This window comes from Condylura cristata, unplaced genomic scaffold (genome assembly GCF_000260355.1).
Source record: "Condylura cristata isolate star-nosed mole 26May11 unplaced genomic scaffold, ConCri1.0 scaffold00002, whole genome shotgun sequence".
Classification (NCBI taxonomy): domain Eukaryota; kingdom Metazoa; phylum Chordata; class Mammalia; order Eulipotyphla; family Talpidae; genus Condylura; species Condylura cristata.
The window spans coordinates 49505521-49525897 of record NW_004567103.1 but is presented as its reverse complement, the minus strand read 5'-3'; the positions used below and the strand labels follow the sequence as shown (position 1 = coordinate 49525897).

At 35.1% G+C, this 20377-nt stretch overlaps 1 protein-coding gene across 7 annotated transcripts in view; it reads right to left on the bottom strand.

Moving 5' to 3' along the window:
- Positions 1–4828: 4828 nt before the first annotated feature.
- The window catches only part of SCN1A (sodium channel, voltage gated, type I alpha subunit), a 130945-nt gene continuing 115396 nt past the window's right edge, over positions 4829–20377 (bottom strand). For all 7 annotated transcript variants that reach the window (XM_012726114.1, XM_012726107.1, XM_012726119.1 and 4 more), the window contains 6 exons: positions 17774–18055; positions 15305–15358; positions 13574–13711; positions 11692–11796; positions 10203–10473; positions 4829–8086 (listed from right to left, as the gene is read on the bottom strand). In XM_012726114.1, the coding sequence (XP_012581568.1) occupies positions 6909–8086; positions 10203–10473; positions 11692–11796; positions 13574–13711; positions 15305–15358; positions 17774–18055 (2028 nt within the window). In that variant the 3' untranslated portion in view covers positions 4829–6908. The remainder of the gene's footprint in view (positions 8087–10202; positions 10474–11691; positions 11797–13573; positions 13712–15304; positions 15359–17773; positions 18056–20377) is intronic.

Here is a 20377-nt window from a genome sequence, read left to right as displayed (position 1 = left end):
CCCAAATAAGAGCTAATATTAGCAAAGCAGGTTGATTTCTAGTCTTCTTGGTGGATGAAAAGAACAGAATGTGATCAGGTCATTTTTGACATATTTAACTGAAGGTGATAGACAAAATGTGAAGCATAAAACCCAGAAAGTTGGAATTATAACATAAGCTCAGTTAAGGGGCTGGTGCTTCAGTATCAATCTAAAAAGAGAGAAAAAAATTAATAATTTTAAAAGCAGAGTATCACAAATTTAAAGAGAGAAATATGTTACTTTAGTTTTGTGAAAGGCCAAGAAAGATGCATTTAATTGGAGGTGAAGATGCCTACCACTATCAGATTCTAAAAATTCACCAACAATGACAAAAGGTGAATAGGATTGTTGAATTTGACTAACTGTATACTGGTGGGAAGAGGAACCACATTTGACATTAAAAAGAGGAAGAAGGTACTTTGGAAAAATAAGATTCAGCATTGCTCTGGTACTGGAATCTGAAAATGACAACGTATTCCAAACAGCTTACAGAAGAAAGATGAAACCTGCATTTTAATGCTTTCCAATAAAATACACAGATATATGATGGCAAGTTTAAAAGGGGTAGTGATCTCATTAAGAGCCTAGTGAACAAAGTATATTTCTCTAAAAGTATATTTTTTTTCTTGAAGAAGTTATTCTTAAAAATATGATTTCCAATACCGGATGGTTTCTCTCATAGCAGGAGTATAATGGACCAGGTGGAAAATAACAAAAATAATGAACAACCATATACCAGAGACATTTTGTGGGGGTGGAGTGGGGAATGGGATCAAAAACGGGGTGGGGGGAGGGAAATGCACGGGATTATGGTGATGGCACATGGGTGACTTGGTGATGGGAAACCCACGGGGATTACAATTGAGATGGAAAAAAAATGTACAAAATGATGTAAAAATAAACCTTTGTAATAAAAAATATAAAAATAATAAATAAAAAAAAATTAAGTAACAACCCAAAAAATATATATATAATTTCCTATAAATGTATGTTAAAAACTTTCTGGTCCTATAGCCTCATAAATAAAGTTTAAGAGAACACTCTCTCTGTAAGAGAACCTGCCCTCTGTGTGTGCATACACTGTAGTTAACAGTTGAATAACTCTGTGAACATAGTGTTTTTCTAAGTAAACATTGAATAGAATGAAATTTATGATATCTGGAAACAGAATACACACAGGCTTGCTCCAGGGTAGTAACATTCATATATACACCTTTCATAGTGGGTCCACCTTTTTAAAAAAATTATTTATTGGTCCATAAAGAAATAGGGTACAGGCCAGCGTTGGAGGTAGTGGGGTGAGAGGATTCACCAGAGACAGAGTGGGAAGCAGAACAGATAGATAGATGAAGTACACAGCTGAGGGGAGCAGCGGTCGAGTCAGGAGAGGTCTGCCGTGCCATGTAGATCACCTCCAGGGTGGGGATCGAACTCATGCTGAAGTGGCTTTAGCTTCGTAGTGCTGTGCTTTAACATGCTGTGCCACCAGGAAGGGCATGAATCCACCTTTTTATAGTCCTTCCCTCATAATATTATTGAAAACATAATAGCCAGTGTGGAACTTAGAAAACTCAAAACATTTATGTCAACAAATTTTTTCACAGACAACTCCTATTACTGGAAATATATTTCATTTTATCTTATTCAAGTGAATACAATGGAGGTAGCACCCTGATTTTACAAAAATAATTTTTAAAGGCAAAATAAACTGAGACAGAAAATAAAGATACATCAGAAGTGGGGAATTTTTTTTTAATTATTTATTTATTCATACAAGAGCTGGGGCATAGGCCAAGGTTCAGGGGGGTGGTGGTGGGCATATTCACTAGAACAGATTGGCGAGCAGAACAGGCAGATTAACTGAAATACACTGCTGAGGGGAGCAATGTGTGAGACAGGGGAGGTCTGTTGCACCATGTAGCTGTAGGTTGCTTAACCCTTTGTGCCACAGTCACCAGGAAGACCTCTTGGGGCAGTTATTTTTAAGATTAGAAAAACCAATTTTGAATGTATAAAGTCAGACAAAGAGGATCAATCAAGATGGAGAGAAAAAAGACAAAGGGGAGAAGAATAACTCATGGAGTGAGGTATTGGAACATGTGAAATGGGTTGGGGAAATGGACCCTGGAGAGACATGAAGGGAGGGGTGGACAGAGGAGAAAAGGGAATGGAAAGGTGGGTTCTAAGGAAGAAAAGCAAGAGAAGGAAGAAAGGGAAAGGAAAGGATAAGAAAGGAAAAGAAAAAAAGGAAAGGAAAAGGAGGGAGAGGTGTAGAAGCAGGAGAGAAGAGAAGGGTGGGGATGGGAGAAGGCAGGGGAGGGGAAGGAGAAGCTGGGAAAAGGAGACAGCTATTTTGCATTGGAGAGGGGAAATGTGAACATTCTTGACAATGTCTTCATTGGTAAAATAAGAGTAAAGTTATGTGCAAGTACAGGCGTCTGCTCAGGGGATGGTGATGGACTTGAGCAACATTCAGCACTCAGTTGCCATTGCAGAGATTATCCATGAAAGTAAGAATTTCTTGGGAATGCAACTTTCCCAGCAATGCTCGGTTACCTGAAATATTTACCTCTTCTTGTCCCTTTGCTGCCACACTGATTGAATCAGTGTTGCCTGGCAACCCATGTGGATCAGTCGCCTATGTCAGGAGAACAGCACTACCAGTTGCACCGACTGAATGATTTGAATGGTTTTATAAACTCATCGTGATTCAGAAACATCTTTCCTTAATAATACAAAATTCCAGTGACACATGAGAGGATATACAATTATAGGACATCTTTGCTGTATTTAATACAAAAACTTTTATCTAGCTCTAATGTCTGAACTTTCTGGTACCTACCTACAAACATACCAATTTAGGAGCCCAAATGGTAGTTGCCAATCTCTGAGTCCTCCTTGCTGGACTTCATATACCAGTAATGTATAAAATGGAGGACCAGCACAAGGTTACCAATTTTTAATTTTTCCAAATAAAATATTAAAATAACTTACTATCATTTATTTCCTCCATTACTTCTAAAAGAGCATTTAAACATACAAATTATTTTAGCCTAAAGTAAATATTCCTGTCAGTATATACTTATGGATTTTTATTTTATTCCATGGATTATAATATGTAACTATTACTGTCAATTTTTATGATCAAATTACTCCAGATTTAACCGATGGAGCCCCCCTTTACAATTATTTCCTTTATACTATTGACCTGACCCACATTCTGTCAGCATTAAATTACTTCTTTGGTCCCAAAAATCTTATGTAAACAGTACTAAGATGAATGTGATAGTTTGTATTTTAAAAGGTTATCAGTGAGTACTGATGTAAATACAGAGTATTAAAAAATCTGTAGGAATTACCCTATACCCCTTATTTATGATGGTTGGAAGTAGAAAATTCTTTCTACCCACTAATAAATAAAAGAATTAATTGTTTTGCTGTATGAAGGCAAAGATGCTATACAGAGATGAAGATGAAGTAACTTGTGAAGAATGGGAGGGCCACTGAGCTTGACTGCTGGATTTCCCTCAAGGCCAAGTTCTGCCCTCTGGCTTTACAACTGTGATTGTGTTGCACTGATGATGCATGAAGTCTTCTTTTTTCCTGTGAAATAGAACTTTCTTTAAAACTTTATTGCTGTATCACCCAGTAACTTTTTCATGATCTTTGCAAATTCTGTGCCAAAGCCAAATAGGTCAAGCCTCCAAGCTGACCAAAGGCAAATTGTTGCCTCTTGTTCACTTTCATAAGCCATTTATTTTATGATTCATCAGGCAGGAGATAGATGGCACAGAGAAATGAGGCACTGGAAAGGGTTTCCATGAAAGCATGTAAGTATTTGTCTGTAGCTTATTGGAAAGCTGGAAGGGGTAGAGATGAACACCAAGTGTATCCACAGATCTAAGGGAGCAAGATGGGGTATGACAACCAGATCCTGCAAAAGTAAGTCTGATAGTAGGGAGTATATGCTTTCCTGTAAGTATGACTCTGTTGATGAATGCAGCCATTCCAGTCCACAGCTCCCAGCAAAAGAGGCAACTGGGGAACAAATACCCAACTTTACCCTTTTCTCATTGTTGCTTTCCTGAGGGAGTCTCCCATTGGCCAAACCAATGGGGGACTGGAGGGTGAAAAACCCATGATGCGGCCCTCCCTGGTGGCGCAGTGGGTTAAAGCAGAGCACTGAGAAGCTAAAGTCACTTCCGCATGAGTTTGATTCCTGCCTGCCCCAGAGGTGACCACATGGCGTGGCAGACCTCTCCTGACCCGCCCACTGCTCCCCTCAGCAGTGTACTTCGTCGATCTGCCTGTTCTGCTCCCACTCTGTCTCTGGTGAAGCCTCTCGCCGCCCCTGAGCCTCTGGCCTATACCCCAGTTCTGTATGAATAAATAAATAAATCTTTAAAAAAAAAAACAACCATGATGCAATGCACAAGGTCACCCCCAAACAGAGCAGGAGGAAGCTTTCAAAATGATTCTGAAGGCGCAAACACAATATCCCACTCACATATAGCACCTTTTAATTGTTTTAGTATAGATTTTAGCTGCATTTTTGGGAAAAAAACATACTTTTTTTCTCCCTGGAGCATCAACTTATGCATCCACATGATAGACAACCTTCTAACAGCTTACACACCCCTGCCTGCAACCCCTGGGAGGTCATTTTCCCACTCTAATTTCCCACTCCCATTTCTACAGATATTCTTGCTGTCAGTTCAGTAGACTTGAATGGACATGTGTGTGTGTGTGTGCCCCCCTACCCTTCTCCACCAATTTGTGAATAAAAAAAAAGTAACTGGACAAACAATAAAATAAAAAATGTATCTTTATTAGATCTGCACATTTTTAATGTTGTTAGCATCATTTCGGGTAATAGTAGCAATTTCCAGCATGCAGTTCACGAATACAGTTTATCTAAGTAGTTTTAAGAAAAAAAGTGGAGCCTATGGTTTGCTTCTGTAAGAAACACAAATGTCTGATGTAACTATTTAAATTCACTACTCTCTGTTCTTGTGGAAAAAAAAAATTGTGAAACCCACATCATATTTGGAGCAATCTAGAGCAGCATGGCACCAAAAAAAAAAAAAAAAGAAAACATAAACATAACTTAGACAAAAGGGACAAAAATGAAGAATAAGCACTTCCTTCAGTTGGTTGAGATACTACCAAAAATGTAAGTAAAATTTTATACCCTTTTCCAATTGCAAAGCATAATTTGGATGTGAGTTGTGAACCTATTTTGCCCCTTTAAAATTATGAAATAATCTAAAATTAGCAAATATAATAAAAAAGCAGAAATCTACAACTACCCTGTCTTGTTCATTTCTTTTTTAGCAAATTTCTTCCATGAAAAAGTACTATGGACAGAAAGTAAGAAAAGTGATTGTGATATCAACCATAAGATAGTTTCCTCTTCATATTTATGTACATAACGCTGAAAAATAAAATAAGTGACTTTTTACAGTATTTATATTTGCTTATAAAATCCTAAACACATTTTTAACAGGTTAAGCTGTGTTTTTTTTTTTAAACATGTCTGTACAGTCTGACTATACACCATATGTTATCCACTTAAAATTTAAAAATAACCAAAAAGCTGTTAAAGTGCTGCAAACTATTGCTTAATGACTTAAAGGAATGAGATTTGTTGAACAATTTCCTTGACTTTACCACTGACATATGGCTTCTCATAAATGAGATTCTGAGCAGTGGGAGGAGCCAGATACAACAGCATGGTAATATAAACATGCACTGATAGCATCCAAACTATCTATAAGGGTACAGAATACATTATATTACCTGTATAAAGCTTGCACTCTACATTTCTTGTGGTACATATTTGATGCAATAAACACTGTGCTTAGGTCATTATTTGTTTGCTCAAACGTGCACCACAGGGTAAAATGACTATTTACATAATAAATAGCATTTCATTAACATATACAGTATCAACCTCGCTGAGCTGAAGATGGCTAAACAAAGTGCAGGATTAAGCAGAAATTTATAAAGGGTTCTTTTGGCCAATTCAGTCTTCAGGGGGGAGGCAATGCTCATTGATTATATTTTTATACAATAAACAGAAACAGAACATTTGTGACTTCAGACACTGGAATGAAGTTTGCACCTGCAAAGATTTAATGGTATACCCTCCCCCCACCAAATGATGATCTACTTGGTCTAGGGGCTGGATTTGACCAAACAAGAGCAGCAAAGCACCTCCCATTATCACCTACTTACCCCTCCCAAAAACATGAATGGAATTGAAGAACTCATTGTTCTCCTTGTGACTTTTTCATGCATGATCTTAAGAGTAACATGCCCTCATGCAAACCATGTCTTTGTGCAGGTGGGAGGGCCGTGAGGTTGCTATAACCCTGGTGGCATACCTTTTAAAGAGGTCCTTGAGTCTAGTTTCCAACAGAAACCCTGTTTACAAAAATAGTCACATATAATAAACAACACATGGATTAAAAAAAAGATGAATCCACTAACAGATTTTGTAAAAATGTGACAAATGTGGCAGTTGAAATGCAAAGAGTGGATACAGTTACTACACTAAAGTGTTTTATGTTAAATAACCCCCAAATGATAGGTTTACACCCCTTTGAACTGGTCCCCACAGTCTGAGTAGCCATTTTGTCTCTTGTCTTCAGCAGTGTCAGCTGGTAGTGAGAACAGTAACCTCCTGTCAAGGTCATCTCCCCTTTACACAGAGTCACAGTTTTCTGACAAGGGGTCACTGTCTTATTGTAGGCACTGACCTTAAATAGATTTGTGTAAAAACAGTCAGTTTGGCATTGATCTCCTCACGGAGTCCTGTTGACAATATACATCACCTTCACAGGCTGTAAACAATTTGCCACCCAATTAGTTTGATTTGTTCTCATTTATTTCCCTTTGGCTTTTTCATCTTTGCCTTCTTGTTCGTGTTTTTCCACAATTGGTTTTGTTACCCGATCATAGGAGGGTGGACAAGCTGCTGTGGACATTGTCAGATCAGTTTTTTCTGTAATAGAGTTTTCATTTATTCTGTCAATTATTATGTCTTCTTTTACAAGAAGATTAGCCCCACCTTTGATTTTATTTTTATTATACGTAAATGACGCTTGCTTTACAGTTCGCTTTAAAAGGTGGCGCCTGTAAGCACGTTGAATAATAACAGCAGACACCTCCTCTTGTTTTCGTTTTAAAGTCGTAGTAATTGGCTGATAGGACACTTTCGATGGATTGGAAGCCATGAATCGCTCTTCCATCTGTACTCGGAGAGCATCCATCTCTCCACTCTCCCCCAAAACCCTCTTCGTAAAAGCAAACAAGATGTCAAGACAGTGGATTCGGTCACCACTTACCATGGGCAAATCCATGGCAATAAGTTGGAGTTTGTTCGGTTGTGGCAAATTCAGTGGGGGTTCAAGAGCAGCTGCGAACTGAGATAGTTTTTCAAATTCCATGAACTGAGTAGCATCGGGGTCAAACTTCTCCCAAACCTCATAGAACATCTCAAAGTCGTCCTCACTCAGGGGCTCTGCACTTTCTTCAGTAGCAACACTGAAGTTCTCCAGGATGACAGCGATGTACATGTTCACCACGACCAGAAATGATATGATGATGTAACTGACAAAAAAGAAAATCCCAACAGATGGGTTCCCGCAGTCTCCCTTCACTGAACTCCCAGGGTTACTTTTATTAGGGTCACAGTCGGGAGGACCACTGTTGAGAATAGGCGCCAGCAACCCATCCCAGCCAGCAGAAGTGGTTATCTGGAACAGGCAGATCATGCTGTTGCCAAAGGTTTCAAAGTTGAACATGTCATCAATCCCCACTTCCTTCTTCACATAGGCAAAGTTGGACATGCCAAAGATGGCGTAGATGAACATGACCAGGAAGAGCAGGAGGCCGATGTTAAACAATGCAGGCAGGGACATCATCAGCGCAAAGAGCAGCGTGCGAATCCCCTTGGCCCCTTTGATGAGACGCAAGATTCTGCCAATCCTGGCGAGACGGATCACTCGGAACAAGGTAGGAGACACAAAATACTTTTCTATCAGCTCAGCCAGAAACATGCCTGTGGGAAAAAATGAGAACATTGACCAAAGAAGATTACCCATTAAAATAATTCTTAAATTTGTGTTAAGGTGCCAAAGTAAAATTTAAGAGCACAAAAACTCAGTTACATAATCTTAAAGTTGACATACATATAATAAATGCACATATGTATGACAATTATGAGCATGATGTTATAAATAAGGATTAATTTTGACATTCAGCATTAATTCAATTCAGTACTTGCTATGAACTAAATTGCATCCTCAGATTTATATGTTGAAGTTTCCATTCCCCAATGCAATGGTATTTGGAGATAGTACCCTGAGAGGTAATTAGGATGTGATAGGGTTGTGAGAGCAGAAAATGTATGTTAGCCCTTCCAAGAAGATGCACTGGTAATCTTCTTCTCTGTCCCTCTGCCATGTGACAATGTGGCTTGAAGGCAGCTATCTACCAGCCAGGAAGAATGTTCTCACCAGAGACCAACCACACTGGCAACTTGTCTTAGACATCCTACTTCCAGAATGATGAGAAAACATAAGCCTATCAACTAAATCAACCAGTTTGTCGTAATTTGTTATGGCAAGCTAAGTTGTCTAAGATGATATTCAATTCAATAAGGATTTTTATAGTTTTTTTTTTTGTTTCTGAGAAATGTTTATAGACTATCTTTAGTTTACGTGAAATCTCAAGGCTGAATCTAAAGAAAAAAGTTAGAATTCTTATCTATCTGGCCAGAATGGCCAACAACACACATTTATGTTACAATTATTACTGCTAGCATGGTCAAAGAACATATCCTCCTTCAGTCCTTGGGCTTATAAAAGTATCTGTAGTTTTTGTTATTTTCATATCTCCATGAACTTAATGTTTCCCTAAGCTTCCACAATATTATTCTTATACATTTATATACGTTCTGATATGTTTCTAAAAGCATCAAAGGCTGATATTTGGTCTCCTGTGTGTGATATTGGTTGTTCACCCCTCTTATTAAGTTTCTTTCTTCATTTGCCTTTTAAATAATAATAATTACGATGAAGAAGAGTCCAAAAGACCAAATGACCTGAGTTTCATTGCCTCATTCTGTAAAGAGTAAGCCAAGCCTAAGTGTGAGGTGTGTGTGTGTGAGAGAGAGAGAAAGAGAGAGAGAGAGAGAGAGAGAGAGAGAGACAGGAGAGGAACAGGGAGAGAAGAGGAGAGAAGGAGGGAAAAAGAGAGGTGGTGGAGGAGGAGAGAAAATACCATGCATTAGTGTGGGAATCAAAGGCTACAAATGCCATATGAATAGAATATAAGGTCAGTTTCTCCAGATGGGACCAGTATGGAAATCTGCCCAATAAGGCACAACATATGGTACAGCTGACCCACTGTACCATCTCTTTTAGTAAAGAATGAGTATTTCAGGCCCACAGATAAATTCCTGAATTCACTTCCCTGGAGCAGGAATTGTGTCTTCAATAAGATGAGCTATAACTCATGATGCTGTCCCTGAATTTCAGGTTTTGACATGCATGTTGCAATGTCTCTTCTAAATTTCTAAGTTCTTTTTCTTTTTTTTTTAAGATTTATTTATTTATGCATATAGAACTGGGGTACAGATCAGAGGTGCAGGGGCAGTGAGAGGATTCACCAGAGACAGAGCGGGGAGCAGAACAGGCTGACTGACGAAGTACACTGCTGAGGGGAGCAGTAGGCTGGTCAGGAGAGGTCTGCCGTGCCATGTGGGTCACCTCTGGGGCAGGGATTGAACTCATGCTGAAGTGGCTTTAGCTTCTTAGTGCTGTGCTTTAACATGCTGTGCCACAAAGGAGGTCCTAAGTTCTCTTTTTAATAGAACCAATGCAGGCACTGGATAGGTTCTTCAATCTCAATGTGTCAAGAATCTTTTAAAAACTGAATTAAAAGAAACTTTTAAGTTCAAATGAATGAGATAGTATGCTGACAATATGAATAGTGTCTAAAATGGGTGTAACAAGATATACTGTGTACACGGCAGAAGCCTCATTTTGTTAAAAAATAACACAAAACACTTAGGTGAAATACATCAAAATATTCACAGTGGTCCTTCTAATCTTGTTAGCTTCAGCTTTTACTTTATTCAGAGCTTGATACACCAGACTTCAAATAATACTTACCTACAATTGAGAGAATCACAACCACAAAATCAAAAATATTCCAGCCTATGGTAAAATAATAATGGCGAAGGGAGATCATCTTCAGAACACACTCTCCAGTGAACAGCACTATGAAAATCAAGTTGATACGTGACAAAATGGTAGTCACATATTCACTCTGGTCATCTGTTTCTACCATCATTGTGACCATATTGAGACAGATGAGAATCATAATGCTTATGTCAAAAACTTGTCTGGTTACGAAGTCAAAGACCATTCCTTGAAATTTGTTCTGTAGAGACACAGATATGCCATTAAGAGAGGAGATTTTCTATGCACATCAGCATCTATATAAGTGCTTTATGTACAAACTGACTTCTGTATGTTACTAGTGGACCTGAATTTTATCAAATATTGTAAACAGCACATTAATTTTTGACTGGAGTTATTTAAACCGTTATTTATTAATGTGTCTATATACTATAAAACCATTTTCCAAAGGGAATCTTTGATAAGAAACATTGCCTACAATATACTTGTCTCAGAGAGCCAAACTGCACTTTAACATAGTAAGAATATGAGAAATTAGGTAACTTGCATAATTTCATTTCGCAAGAATCTCATGATATATTGGGTCATGTAGCCATTTAAAAAATAAGTATTTATTTATACAGCAATTGTCTTTTTCCTCAAAGAATTGTTACAGGGAACTTGGGATTTCTGGTTACACCTATAACATTATGCATTTAAAGATAATATATGACAATATTGATCTTCTTCTATTTGTCTTTCATACCAAGACATAGAACACAGTCTCGACAAGGAAAATTAGACTCGTGATATTTCTTATGCTTTGATATAAAAAAAATTGTATCTTTTGACACTGATCTATGGATCTGCTCCTAGTTCTACCACTGATGCTAGAGCACATCACTGGCTGGTTTAATTCCTGGGGCCACGGAGGAAATCTTCCATCTTCCATTTTTCTTACATAGAGTGACTAATTTCTACTTCTAGTATAAGGCCTTACAGGGGGAAAGTGTGTACTTTTCATCATTTTCCCAAAGACAACCGTTGACAGGCATAATATGACTATTCACTAGTACTGGGCTCTCTATGTACCACAAACATTATTTTAACCTCAAGGATGATCACCTCACCCTAACATTACTCTACAACTACTCTTGACTGTACGAGTGACTTTTCTTTATTTGTGAACGTCTCTTTTGATCACTTAGTTTGGACTCTACTTTTGTGATTCTAAATTTCTGGATGGTAAGAGCTCATTTTCTGTTTTTCTTCTTTTTTTTGTGCTCTTTCTCTTTTTATTATTATTATTACTTTTACTGTTATCATCAAGTGTGAGTTAATGATAACCAAGGGTATGAATTAACTGGAAGGAATCTTTGCTGCTGGAAATGACAACTACTTTCTGTGCTGTTTGAAAAGCCATGCAAATTGTGTGTGTGTGTGCGTGTATTTTTTTCCCATATCATTTGTGATTTCTTACTCCTGGTCGAGGTATTGGCTTTTGTGGCTTTTTCGATCCTAATTTTTTCATTGCATTATAATATTTCTTCTGTTCTTCTGTCATAAAGATGTCTTGACCTCCAAAGTATAGAAAAGAAAAATCAAAACTGGTTAAAACTGTGCTCCTTGCAGATAATTTTTCTATATTAAATTTAAATCAGGGAAGGGATAGTTTAAAATGGAAATGCAATATTCAAATAATTAGCATAAATGATGTCTCTAATTTATTAAATTTGAAAGAATTAAAAGTACTTTACAGGTACTATAATTTTAGTTAACTCTCATAATCTTCCAAAGTTAATTTTATTATTATTATTATTTTATGGAGGAAAATTCAGAAACTCTGAGAAGTTAAGAATTTTACCTAAAACCATACATTCAGTGAAGAGTAAAATTTACTTTTCTAAGAATTAAATTCTTGATTCATTTTACTGTACATACTGCCTTTCTGAATTTAAAGACAATTTTTATTCAAATGCAGCAGAGTATATATATTGTAGAAGGATTTGGAGTCAATTATATATATATGTAGATGTATATATATGTGTGTGTGTGTATATCGGGATGCACTGGTAGAAGACCTAGGGGCATTCAGTCACTGGTGCTAATTATGGTAGGTATGTGACATGTCAATAGCAGAGTAGACTGGTTCTTAGGCTAATAAGTCAAATAAAATAGCCTGATGCTGATAACAGACTACTAATAAGATAATAAAAAAAAATAATAATAAAAGTGGGAAGTGGCAGGGTTGTTCTAGAGTGAATCTTGTATAAGAAAAATACATATAATAAGGAAACATGTTAAGCAAGTGAAATGAAGCAGCAGCACATAAAGAAATAAAAAAATCTAAAAAGCATTTAAAATTGGTTCAAATCTACTAGTGATAGAAGATCTAAAAACTAAATTTAAATAAAAGTTTCATATATCAAATAAGGATTATTAAAAAGCAAAGAGAATATTTGATGTTAGTTAGGGAGCAGTGACGTGAGCACATCCACAGGTGCTTTTACTGGGATCATGTGTGGGGATATTATTTTAGAGAAATAAAATATTTTATTTATTTTAAAGAAAAACTAGAGACTTGTTGGGCAAACGACTTTTGACAAGGTACTGTCCACATCATGAAAGATTAGAAGTGATCTATTTCATAAGTCTCTGAAGGATTTAGTAAATTAGGACAATGTATATATGAAAACTTTTAACAAAGTTTGAAAATGCTTATGTTGAGGCAAAAGGATTTACAATTATAGGTAAAATAATTTCAGTAGGATAGGATATATGTAGAAAAAACTTGAACAGAAAAACATACAATATGAACAGTTAGTAATTCTTTACTTTCCACTTTGTCTACAAAGTACACATATAACTGAGTTACTAAGAACTATGAAATGCAAGACTAGAGCTAGTAGTTTATAGTGAGAGTTGAGGGAGAATGAAGTGGGGATATATAAGGATATCACAAAAAATATGAAAAAAAAAAACACTATAAGTTTATATTGAATACCTAAACTGTTATAAAAATTCTAAGGATTTTGCTAGTACATATATTTTCAAGTGGGGAGATAAGAGGCATATGCCTGGGCTCTTTTCTAATTATTATCTCTCAAAAGATAAAACAGGTGATCTTTAATAAAAAAAGGTTTTGTGAGTCTATCACAAGAATATGGAACACAATCATTCTTGATTTTCTAAAGCCTGAAAAAGATGGACAATACATGGTGGGTGGGAGAGTGGGCATGATACAAAAATAGATTTTAATATATATTCTCATTTGGTTTCTGAATTAAGATATTCATCTGATGGAGACAACACTTCAAATATTTTATTATCTTAGTAAGAGATAAAATATTAGAAATACTTATCTTCTTTTTTTGTTGGTTGAAATTATCAATGATGACACCAATAAACAAGTTCAAAGTGAAGAAGGAGCCAAAGATGATGAAAATAACAAAGTAAAGATACATGTATAGACTTTCCTCATACTTAGGCTGAAGTTCCACCTACCAAAGGAGAATAATTTGTAAAATATTAGAATACTTTTTTATGCTGGAAGTTATTGGAGCTTTTACATGAGAACAAAAAGAAAATTTCTAATAAAGCTTAAGAGTATATATTTTTTCCCTCTGAATCACCTACCTTTTAAAAATATCTAAAAATTAGCTACTAGAGATGTTTTCACGTAAAAAAAAATATATATGATTATGGCACATTCACAGCTACTTTTTGTAACTACAATATAACTGATATCTTACTATTTGGACAGAAGTATACTAACTTTAGCATTTTTTAAGGTACTGAATTTTAACAATTAACATTATTAATGACGATAGATAAAAATAGAATACAATAGCTGCTTTGTTTTGGAAGTGGTGTGTTAACATACACTTGGAAAGGAGTGAACCTATACCTCTGAATCATCTGCATTATTATAACCAATGTTACCTCAATGCTACTATGTTTGGAAATATTCATGCATACATGCATTTATTTAGCAAACAATTGTTGAGTAACTTCATTAGATGGCTGATACCATATACTTGACACTGTAACATGCACTAAAATTTCAGAATGAGTAGATATTCTTGGACTCCATAAATCCTGAATTGATCATTTAATCTCTAGAATGTACTTATAGTAAATTAACATCGACTTGTCACGTAGTAAATGGGCAATGGACTTATGAGACATAGTTTCCTAGTAGATTTATGTTTGAGAGACAATAGAGTTAAAACCCAAACAAGTACACAAAATAGTAAGTAACAAAGTGAAATAACACAACTCTGGAGTATATTAGAGGACATTCAATATAAAATTAAAGTCGCTGATGGAAAGTGCATATCAAGAAAGATGAAAGTGAAGTTCAGTTTAGAGATTAAGGGGACAGAGGTAATTTTTTATTTTGATAGATGAAACAGGTGGACTTTAACATAGAAAGATGAAGCCTGGCAGAAAAATCATAAACTTTACAAAGTTTTGAAGAACAGAGTTGGAAAGAGCATGTGAAGACAGAGAGAGGCTGTTGCAGGAGGAAGAAAGTATGTGGCTACTTGGGTGACATAAACTTAATGAAAGTCGCTGGCTAGAGTGGAAGTGGTAAGAACTTGGTAAATGCTACAATGAAGCTTATGGATGCTAAAGTCCATAATGAAGAATGAATTTGAAAAGGATGATTACATAAATCTAAGGCTACCTATGTAATATCGCTAACTTTCATACTATTTAATATGGAAGGTAAATATATATTTTCAATTTCCAACAACCAACAGCAACAATGTTTCTTCAGATTTGCTCCAGTAAGCTAAAAGTATTATTGTTGATTATATGATTAGTATTTAAAAAGGAAATAAAATAGAAAAATGTTTAATAGAAGGCTGTCTTTTAGTTCACAAATATATGAATATGTCACTTTAGTTTAGCTTTTAAGATAATATGAGTTATCTTAGTAACATCTTTCTAATAAATACTCCTTTATAAAACATGATTTGAGTCACATTTTAATATCATAATTGAATCATTCCATTCAGTTGTTAAGCTCTGTTGAATTAACTTTAGCACCATAGTATGAAGAGACTTAGGATATGAGGAATACTTACATTTCTGGAATCAACTGCTGCATACATTATATCCATCCAGCCCTTAAATGTGGCCTATTAAAAAGAACATGCATGTTTTACTCTGGGGTAAAAATGATTCAGACCTGATGTTAAACTAAGAGTATTACTGATATATATTTTTAAAGGAACATTTTTGAAAGACATTTCAAAAAAAAATCTTGTGGGTTTTGTAACAAGTCTTTTTACTTTGGGAATAAAATGAATAAAATGATTATTTTATATCTTCTCCTGGTGATAACCAACTCACAAATACTTTTCATTTCTTTAGAGATCATAGAACCACACAATTTAAAGTGCTATCAAAATTTGATAGAACACTTTTAGTAACTTTACAAATGCTAATATAGTTGACAATGTAATAGCAAAACAATCACAACTTAAATCTGATGACCATCTGCTGAAATCTATCTGCAAGGTAATCAAAGTGACAGAAAGATTTAAGAATTCTCTTGTTTGTAACACTCTAAAGATCATAAATGTAAACAAAGTCAGAGTTGCAACTGCATTTTAAAAAAATTTAATGCATAATAACATCTAAAAATTATCCTTTATTTTGCCTGCTTGTTTCTCTCTCTCTCTCTCTTTCTTTCTCTCCCTTTCTCTCTCTTTCTTTCCTTCCTCCTTTCTTTCTTTCTTTCCTTCTTTCTCTCTTTGTCTTTCCTCTCTCTCACTCTTTCTCTTTTGATGACAATGAGTTAATATGAGTGGGAAATAGTACACTAAACACTTGACAAGGATTCCAAATCTAATAACTTACAGTGATTTGTTATTTGTCCTAGGGCTAAATATTAAACTCTATGGGTCTGAAAGGATTGTTCCTTAACCATTGAAGCAAGATTAGTTGAGGTTAGCCAGTGCTTCTTCGTTTTTGTAATACTAACATTTGTGAGTGGTGGATATAATGATAAGAAAGTTATGTATGGGTGTTTCTATGATAGAAATAAAGAGAAAGTAATGATTCTTAGCTAGAACATGGAAAGTTTGTGTATTTCATAGAGGGGAAATATTGAATGTGTCAATGACTGAGGTCAACAATAAGACAAGTGTACTGCATACTAGGTGCAGCAACAGAAAAAGTTGATTCAAGTAACCATTTCAACAAGTTTCTAACCAACATAAAAGTGATTGTATATAAAGGAAGAATAAAGCAGTAGTAGCCTTTTAGTTTTTTGTAGAATTTATTTAGTGACTTTGTGCAGAAACTTTTCCCTCCATTTTTAGAACCTTCACCCTCCATTAAAGGGATGGTTTGGATTTTTAAAAATTTTCTTTTCTCAACTTTATGGAGGAATTGGTATAGTTTAGTGATATTTACAAGTATGGCTATTAGTTAAAGATTAGGATAATATGCAAGAAAATATCATGTGTCTACTATAGTACTTACAAGAAGTCACACTTGCTGGATTTTTAAAATCTTTGTATAATTGCATGAACATTAAGAGTAAGAAACGTTTAGAAGAAAAATAAGAATTTCCAATAAGAAGGTAGAAAGAACTTATAACAGAGTCATGCTACAGACACCTCTGAAAGAGATGCAAGAAGGTTTGACTGATATTGTTTCTCTGCTTAATAATTGTTCCCGATTGAATACTTGAATATAGAACCCTGGTAAACAGAAGTAGACCTGTGCTCTAAACACGCTGTAGAAACACAAGGGAAGAACTCATACAATTTTTTTTATTAATTTTTGAAGGTAAATTTTCACTGACCAAAACAAAGCAGTAATTTTATTATTTTACAAACAATTTGGAGTCTGGTTTTATCCATACTTTTGTTGAGGTACATAAAAAGCAAATGATTAAAGGGCTACCACTTTTGTATTCTTATAATTATGAGTTATCTTTGTGTAGATTAGATTTAGGGGCCTATAGTAAAAACATTAATATTTATAAAAATTAGACTCAATTTATATTTCCAAAAGGTCATTTGAGGTGAGAAAACAGCACATGTGTTTCATTTCTGTGTTCGGGTATTACCCTGTATTATTTCATTTCAATATGAGAATATTATCCTAAAATTTAAATATCATTCCCCAGTCTCAATCCAAATGACAGACCTAACTCATTAACAGCTAATTCCCACCTATTGCAACTCAATCAGGTGTGAGAAGCACACATTTTGGGAGGATGAAACATCAGTGAAACAAGCTTTCCAACTGCAATAGGAAAAATCATAGCACACTTATAGTCAAACTTGTTCTTCTGGGATGAGAAAGCAATATGGGAAGAAAGAGAAAAAGACCTTTAGAAAGAACTAAATTATCATGTCAGGTCACTATTGACCTGCACAGTACTATGTATGTGCTGCTTAAATGTACTGGTACTGATAATTCAAGTTAGAAAAAAAGAAGTGCTATAAATTTTCTTCTTAGTAACTTTAATAGATGTATATCATTATTTTATTATTCCAAACAATAAACAAATTTCAGAGAAAAGAGTGTTCACTTACAACTTGAAGCAAAGAGAGATACCCAAATCCTACATTATCAAAGTTTACTTTCACATTTTTCCATCGGGCAGTCTCATTTCTTTCTATTAGTTTTTGGCAATCAGTATGATTATTCACTTCGCTGATGTCAAACATGTCACCAGTTGTGGTGTTAACACAGTGGTAGAATTTGCCAGCAAACAAATTTACGCCCATGATGCTGAAAATTAGCCAGAATATAAGACAAACCAGAAGCACATTCATGATGGATGGAATTGCTCCTAAAAGGGCATTCACAACCACCTAATACACAAATGGAAAAAAAGAAAAGTCAGAATTCTTGTTGGTTAAAAAAGGAAATACATTCCCCTAGTAATAGTTAGTCTTTTTTTTTTTTTTTTTTGACTATTAAGACTACTCTAGGATATTGTAAGGCAAAGTAGAGGAAAAAATCATAAATCCATTTTCTCTTAAGCAATACACTTGGAGAATCAAATATAAACAATAATAAAGAAAATAAAAATAAGCTTAAAAAATAGAGGGGGAAATATTAAAAGATTAAAGGAAAAACAAAATTAGAGGAATTTACTACCAGATGAAGTCAGAATATTTGTTGGTTATTAGAAAAAGAGAGTAGGAAGTCCTAATGTAAAGGATTAACTCATTAAAAAGTGATATATTAAAGAATGAAATTAAAATATTTGGACATGAGTTGATTTGATCAAGATATTACAAAAAATTAAAAACTCAGATGTATACGTATAAAATATTATCTAATATCTAGTATAATTTTATCCTTAGTTATTCATGCATTGCTATGACTAATAACTTTGGCATAAGAAGCGAGACAATTTAGCATTATGTATTTCATTAGATCATCACATAGTTTATTTCAAGCTCCAGTCATGTCAGTTGTTTCATTTACTGAGTTTATTCAATAAACTTATTTTAAATGAAACATAATACAAATCAGTTTCTTAGGAAAATAAGAAAAGGAGGGAAGCCATATTTGGGATCATAGTTCCCAAATCTGATATGACCACATCTAGTTCTGTGCTGAACAATTATCTACTCTTTTTCTATGGAAGCATTCCCCCCACCCCTTACCCCTTAATTCCATCTCTGGGTAACAAATTTAAAATCTAAGTTATTAAACTTGCCAACACTGTCAACTTGACGTCCTTGCTTCCTCTTTTATAGTTCCCATTGGAGCTGCGCAGGAGTAGTTAAGAGGGAAGACAGACAAACCCTAAACCACTCACAAGTAGTAGATGATGCTGCAGACTTGCTAAATTTCATTCTACCTCTATGGGCCTCTATTGTTCTGGGCAATCTGATCCAAAGAAAATAACAGACATTAAAATACCTTCCATCAGCTATTTTATGTCAGCATAATTTTAGAACATTTTTTTGACTGCCTCTCTGAAAAAAAAAAAGACATGAGCCAATTCTTTATGATTCTAAATGCTAGGCCTTCTGGGGTTACAAAACAGTGAGCTAAATGGACCCAAGGAAATAGCAAAGCCAGTAATGACAAAGGTGGGAAGAAGAGCATGAAAAATTAAGTCTGTTGAGTTATTCAGACAGAACTGGATGCTGTGGTCTGTGCAGTTTCCCAAACTGGCACATGGCACCCACCTTATCTCATTTGACTATTTGCGTTAATCCAAATGAATGAATAAATCCTCACTTTAAATCTCATTTTAAATAAATATACTTAGATTTATTTTGGCTTCAAACTTTGAAAATTGAAATCAAGTTATTATTTATTTCACACCTTTTCTAAATATTTTGCATACCATCCAAGTAAAAATCAGTTTCTATTGTACACACAGAGTACATGTGAAAATGCATATTTCTACCTACAACAACTCAGAGCTCATGCAGGACTCTAGTTATATCTATTTCTGGAATTTCTTTTCAGATCCATCTGTTGGTCTCACTATTTTCTCATAACTTTTTTCTCCATCACTTTTTCATTTGTGCAGTCACTGTTTAAGCTCTGGCCTCTGTTAGTTCTTTTTTGCACCATTGTCAGTCTTCTAATATTCTATTTTAGATCCATGTATGATGAATTAAATTTCCCCAGTTCTCACTTTAAAATCCCCAATGATTATCAGATATTTTCTTTAGCTTGATATTCAAATTATTCCATACTCTCTACTTCCAATATAAGTTCCTTAGTCACCTCGACTTCATGCCAATCTAACTACTGTAAATACCAAGTGTGACTATCATTACCAGAAAACTGAAGTCACTTCCTTTGAACTTCTTTCTCTAAGATCTCCTCATCTGAAGTACCCTTTCTTTTCAAAAGCTTTAGTTCAAGCAACATTTCTGTCATGGAATCTCACTTCATGCTGCCTGACACCCCAGTTTAACTTCTAAAATAAAGACAACTATTACCTTTTTCCATGCAAGAATCATTAATTCCAGTGCTGGACAGGTCCTGTAGAGTTAATTTAGTAATGCACTCGCACTTGGAAAAGTAGACTAAGTTTGAAAAGCAGACTAAGATAAGTTCAAAAAGTAGACTAGAAATAGTATTTAGGGCTCCTTCCACTCTGCCTCACTAATTCATAGAGTTGCTCCTGCTTATCTGTTACCTACATTGCTCTGTATTAA